Genomic DNA, 6,153 nt, shown 5'->3' with positions numbered 1-6,153 from the left:
CTGGTGGTGCAGTGGTAGAGAGCACCCCTTCGGAATAGGAGTGTTATCTGAAAGTGGGGTTGGGGGTTCAAGACTGGATGAGGACATTTTTTTATAATATTTTTTCCAGCACTTTAAATGCATCTGGGGCTTATAAACAGATGGTTTTGAGGTCATGTTAAGCATTTCTACACTAGTCAGAAATTATAGACCCACTCTATCCACTACTATCAACATCTACTGTAGCACTATTTCCGTCTACTATAGTGCTACTTTGCACGAATTTGCATGAATAGTGCGAAATAGTGCAATTATTTTTGGGGACCTCTCGATTTTGCACTATTTTTCACTATTCAACTACTGTGTCTATTAAGAGCTAATTTGTACTGAATAGGTGTAATTCGCAAAGGTGGTTTTTACAGATGAAGGAGCTTGTACAGTGGACCAAAGCTCAGGCCAAGAAATGGCCAGGATCTATGTTCGTTGGTAATGATGCAAAGCGGATGCGCAGTACGTTCTTTGATGAACACTGCATGTTGTGTAATGACTGATCTCATGGCTTTCGATAGCAAACACCATCCGGCTAGAGTCTGCTTATGTTCCGCATGCCCGAAATGCGCCGACAATCATCCCAGCCACTAAGGTTCTTCTCCAGTTTGCTCGACTGCGAATCAGTGCCTCTGGCAAGTTCAGTATGACATGGAAGGATGAAGTTTGCAGCATCGAATTAGCAGATGCCTCATTTGCCCATGGGGCAACCAAGCTTGTCTACAAGGTGCGCATCTTTGCAATATCCTAACTGATGTTCTCACCATATGAAGGCAACTTTGTCTTAGGCCAAAGTTTCCATGGGTGACTCGACACAAGATTTTGTCGCTAAACGCTTCTTTCAGATCGGACAGGGGGAGAATGTCGTGACTTGTACAGAGAACCTTGCCTCCCTTGAGCACGAAGCCGAGCGCCTCTATCAGGGTACATATTTCCTCAAAAAGTTGCATGAGGTTGCTGCTCAAAGAGAGGTTGAGGTGTTCGAACGTAAGTTGAATCGATCTTTCTGAGAAATGTCTGAGTGAGCTGATTTGCTCGCAGGCTTCGAGTTCTCGTACTGTGCCTTAGGACGTGAGGTTCTTGATGATCTGACATCTCGTCCCAGCCCTGCTTCAGGAATTTCCATAGATCAGTGGAACAAGACCAGTTTCTCCAAACAGGATGCTGGCCTGGTATGGCTGCTAGAACCTGAGAGGTCTGTTGCCATGGAGCGTTGGAGTGGCACAATGGCACATCCGAACCACGCAGACAAGCGTGGCGCAACATTGACGGCTTTTGTCCACTTTGCATATGTGTATAGTCATCGGACCCTTGTGTTCTCTGACCTTCAAAGTAGGTTTTGGGTTTATACTGTGCATGAGCAAACTCATGATTTTCTACAACATAGCGTCGAGTGGCAGGCTTCAGAACGGAGGGAGAGGTGATATCCTCTTTGATGTCATGACACACACCGAGTCCGGGTACAGCTCTCACAATTTCAATATCCATATTCTGATTCTGAAATATACTTTGTTTAGCGACAGTGGTATCGGAGACTATGGAGAAACCGGCATCAAGACATTCCTGGCCGACCATATCTGCAATGATATCTGCGTTGAGCTTGGTTTACGGGATATTTCTGATCCGCTCGAGAATAGGGACCGTATCCGCGCTCGCCATAACGAAGACAAGTACAACACGGATTCCTCGGACGACAAAGATGATGAGGAGAATGATACTCGTGGATCGGGCCTTGTTTCGTATATATCATCTCGGGAAGGGAATGATACCGACGATCCGGAGGTGGCCTAGAATAGTATACTGAATACGACATTTGTACATGCTAGATACTGTTCAAGAACTCGTACTCGGATGTCATTGCTTGCTTGTCAAACCTGCCCTACTACTTACCGGCAGACTAGCAGCGCTATCATGCATGCTAACTGATAGCTCACTTGCGATCCATCTCCCCTCCTCACAGGTTTCTTGCACTCTTCTGAACCGCTTTTTACACATCCCATATCTCCTACCGAGACGTTCTAACATGTTTTTGATGACAGAGCACTGATACTACGATGTGGATAATTGGGACGAGGTGGGTCAGTGGTCAGGCACCCAAGAGTTGATACAGCGCTGAACCCGTTCGCAGTTCCGCCTGCAGGATTATTGAGGCTACGAGGAGCTTGCAAGTCGTTTTGCCACTGCCCAAGATGTCGATCTTGGCGACGGTAGCCTCGTTGAGCGAGGGCTTGGTGAACGTCGAGACGGCAGAGAACACTTAAGGCGCGTTGACGATAAAGAACTTGCCCATCATCTCTGGGAAGCGGACCTGGTCGATGGACGCGACCTGCATGACGTAGTATTTGACTCAGTACAAGTTGCTCAGCGAGACGTTCTGGAGGAGGATCGTGCACGACGTCTCGATGGGGTGCCAGACCGCCTTTGAGCATGCGGGCAGGCGCTCGCAGTGGAACTTCTCCCACACCGTCTGCTTTCCGTGCTATCCTGCCGCTTGCCTCTCCCTTGTTGCGCATCTCCTCGACAACGTCTTTCAAGCTTAACCTCCGGCCTCGCAGAGCGATCAGGTCCTCCAGTCTCGCCCCTCCTCCATGCCAACAGCACACTCGTCGTCCCACAACTCGTCAGCCAATCCCTTCCGAACCGCTCACCTACGGCCTCCAATACGAGTGAGTATGTGCTCTATGGGTCCGATCACAACACTGAGCTGACGCTCGCCCCGGACCGCTGCGTCTTCAGGATTTACTTCAGCACGAACACCCAGAAGGAGCCCTGGTTCCTCAAGCTGAACTTCAACGGCGGGGTCCCGATGATCACCGACCGCGCGCGGAACAACCTCAACGTAGTCGAGTCGGCAGGCGATCCCGCTCTATCTCAACCAGCACTTTGACAAGGAGAACAAGTTCGGCTTCGATCGTGACACGCAGGAACCGTTACGATAACCGCCACAACGATGACGACGGCACCCTCAACGAAGAGGGCAAAGAAGAGCGACAGCAAAATAAGGGCAGTGAGGCCTCCGAGGCGAGTAGATACACTCCTCGTCCCCCGTCCGCGACACTCCCCGTATGACCTCCGAACAACCCGTATGCCTCGCAATCAAACCAGTATGTGGAGTTGGTGTTGCCAAGCATTGGTCGGGGATCGCTGATCAGCTCGGTATGCGTAGCTTTGATGCGACGATGTTCGAGCGTGACACCGTCAACAATCTGAGGAACAGCAGCGCTCAGGATGTTCCGTTGGCTGGCACACGGGAGCGTGCATCGCAATCGCCCTCGCCTCCTCAACAGGAGCCTCATAGACAGCAGATTCCTTACCCTCCATATGATCCTCGTCAGTATTCGATGAACCTGAACCGCGTTCTCGATCAGCGGCTTGGATACGGATGGAATCAGACGAGCGTCCAATCTGACAACATGCAGAGCCTTAATGACGGCCCTACGTCCTCGTACCTCCGGACTTTCCTAGGCTCAGGGAGCGTCCGACCTGGTGCACCCATTTCACCTACTCCCCAGAGCCACACCTCAACCCTTTCTCCCTCGCCGCTCATCTCTGCCACTCCCTCTGACATCGAGCCCAGGCAGATCGGCTGGCCATACCCATACCCATTCATGCACATCCACCGCTCGACGGTGTCCCGCCCCACGCCTGCTATGTCCTCGACCTATGATCCGAACAACCCGAACATCATCCGTGAGCAGCTCGCGCTGCAGATGCATATCTACGCACTCAACAACGGCCTTGCGCCTCCCTCCTCCGAGTCCGCGTTCTCCCCGTCTTCGACGCCCTTCCCGGGCCCTGAATACAACCCGTGGGTGTTTGTACCTGCTTGTGGGGGCCTCAGACTCAATGGCCAGTCAATGGCGGCGAGCATCCGGTCGAGTCCGAGTCATGAACCCGTGAATTTTCTCCTGCCCCCCGCGATGCGCGGACGTGGATTGCGGCGGCGCGAGCAGAACAGACACTTGCGCGCGCAACACACTGCTCGGCCCGCCCGTAGGATCAAGCCTCCTCCGCATGTCGATAGCACCCAGCCGAGAGAGACAAGTCCGGAGCCGTCGTCCGGCGAGAAGACCGCAGGTGAAGAGCGCTTCGTCGATCAGTACGTCAGGGAGCTGGAAGGTAGCGTGGGCAGGAAGGAACGGGACTGGAACGGAACGGAGATAGAGGTCTCCCCGGCTGCAGATGACGACGGGGAGTGGGTCGATGAGGAAGAGGTTGGCGAGGGGATGATCTGTCAGCTCTGGAACTCCATCCCACGTACATGAGCAACCCCCAGAAGCGGAGAAGACGGTTGGACACGCGTTGGGATGCTTTGGTCCAGGCAGTAAGTTGGACGATGGTTGTCTTAACGCAACTTGATCTGACATCCTGTATCAATTCCAGGCTCTCGATCGCGAGATGGATGCGACCTTGGTTGTCCTTGCTGCGCCATCTCACACCACCAAGCTTCACTCACTCGCGTCGTGATCGCTCCACCGGGACCCAGCCCTCATAAATTCTACGGCGCTGGCGAGCATCTGTCGCTCCTTCTCACACCTCGCGGCAGACTGTCGTGCTGCACGCAAGGCTCAACGCATGTCGCTTGTCGAACCGTTCCAATTCGTCCGCTAACGGCTCGTCCGGCTCTGGTACCTCGGGATTGTCATGGGCTCAGGGAGTGTCCGACCTGGCGCGCCCATACCGCCTACTCCTCAGAGCCACACTGCAGCCCTTTCTCCCTCGCCGCTCGACATCGAGCCCAGACAGATCGGCTCGCCGTACCCATACCCATTAACACACATCCGCTGCCTGCGCTGTCCTCGACCTACGTTATTAACAACCCGAACATTGTCTGCGAGCAACTCGCGCTACAGATGCATATCTACGCGCTCAACAACGGCCTTGCATTCTGAGTCTGCGTTCTCCCCATCCTCAACGCCTCCCCAGGCGCGCAATGTGTTCCACTGGCTGCGAATATTGGCTGCGAATATATCCGAGCGTGTTAGAGTTTCTGTGTCAGTCGACTCCTATGTACTTGAGTTCATATAGATCGTCAGAGGGGTCTATTCTACATTCCAGATGCATATACAGTATGGAGGACAAGCTTCATCTGTGCAAACACCTCCCAACCGTTCTGGACAGTGAGTGCAGGAGAACCAATGGTCTCATAGGCATTCTCAGCAGCTTGGCGGAAGCTGTCATCAACAAATTTATAAGCATCCTCATGACGCATGTTGATCTGTGCCCGGAGGGCTTCAGCGACATCAGCAACAATCGGAATACCACAGTTCTTGTCGCGGCGACTAGGCGCGTAGACTCGGGTCGACGTTCGGCGACGACCTCGTAGGCGAGCGGCAAGGAGCCGAAAGGGGAAGAGGGAGATAAAGAGGGATAAACGTAGCAAGAAACTCGACGAGGGCAGAGCGGAGGTCGGCACGAGGGCACAAGACCTGCGAAAGCTAGTCTTCATGCAGACAGCGACAGACTAGTCCCAATGACCAAGTTATACATTAGCAATCAAAGAGGGATACAACGCTATGGTCACTCACCTAGTCCCAATGACCAAGAGGTTGAGATGGGGACTAGGGAGTGCCTAGGGGGGTCCTTATATACTAGAAGGGCTGCTTAGCAACCAAAGACAAGGCGCGAGAGCGAGGCAGTGAAGATGACAAAGGGAGAACAAAGGGCGAGAAAGAAAAGGCAAGGGCATGGTGATCACGGGAACGTAGCATGCGGCTGTGGGAACGTATCTACAGTGTCCAAACTGGGATGAGCTAGGAAAGGAAACGGTCCGGAAATGGAAGGTGGGCGTCAAAGGGAAGGGAATGGGCGGCAAAAAGGGGCGTCTGTCCAACGTCCGTGACAGTTCTGCCCGCCCCATTGCTCAGGGGTGGCAAAGAAGTCGTTGGGCGTGCTACCCGAAGGCATCAACTTGTTACGCTGGGTGCGGACATGATGAGTGTTGAACAGGCGCTGGTTTACACAGCTTGCCTAATACAGCCGTCACAAGATATGAAACGGCACAGCCGGTTACTGCAATAACCGAGGCTGTACTACTCATGTGGTACACACACAGCTTCGCTGTGTACGCACTGCTTCTCTGTGCGACTGTGCATCCTGGGAAGGTACTGTATGTCACGGACGTTG

The 6,153-nt window shown here is 53.1% G+C and overlaps 2 protein-coding genes across 2 annotated transcripts; both read left to right on the top strand.

The window, feature by feature from the left end:
* Positions 1 to 1,160: 1,160 nt before the first annotated feature.
* On the top strand, positions 1,161 to 1,818 carry DICSQDRAFT_66970 (uncharacterized protein; the record flags this gene model as incomplete). Its single annotated transcript, XM_007368702.1, has 3 exons — positions 1,161 to 1,359; positions 1,415 to 1,487; positions 1,545 to 1,818. Coding segments are annotated over 3 exons (546 nt in total), but the record flags the coding sequence as incomplete, so codon positions are not given.
* A 761-nt stretch (positions 1,819 to 2,579) lies between these two features.
* DICSQDRAFT_182511 (uncharacterized protein) lies at positions 2,580 to 4,494 on the top strand (the record flags this gene model as incomplete). The annotated part of the gene is made up of 5 exons (XM_007368701.1): positions 2,580 to 2,693; positions 2,764 to 3,131; positions 3,194 to 4,241; positions 4,304 to 4,351; positions 4,411 to 4,494. Exons 3-5 carry the CDS (start codon positions 3,207 to 3,209, stop codon positions 4,492 to 4,494), a joined length of 1,167 nt encoding a protein of 388 aa, XP_007368763.1. The 5' UTR covers positions 2,580 to 2,693; positions 2,764 to 3,131; positions 3,194 to 3,206.
* Positions 4,495 to 6,153: the final 1,659 nt, after the last annotated feature.

The sequence above is a fragment of the Dichomitus squalens genome (genome assembly GCF_000275845.1).
Source record: "Dichomitus squalens LYAD-421 SS1 unplaced genomic scaffold DICSQscaffold_39, whole genome shotgun sequence".
Taxonomy (NCBI): Eukaryota; Fungi; Basidiomycota; class Agaricomycetes; order Polyporales; family Polyporaceae; genus Dichomitus; species Dichomitus squalens.
The sequence above is the reverse complement of the archived record's forward strand: the minus strand, read 5'-3'. Positions and strand labels throughout refer to the sequence as shown.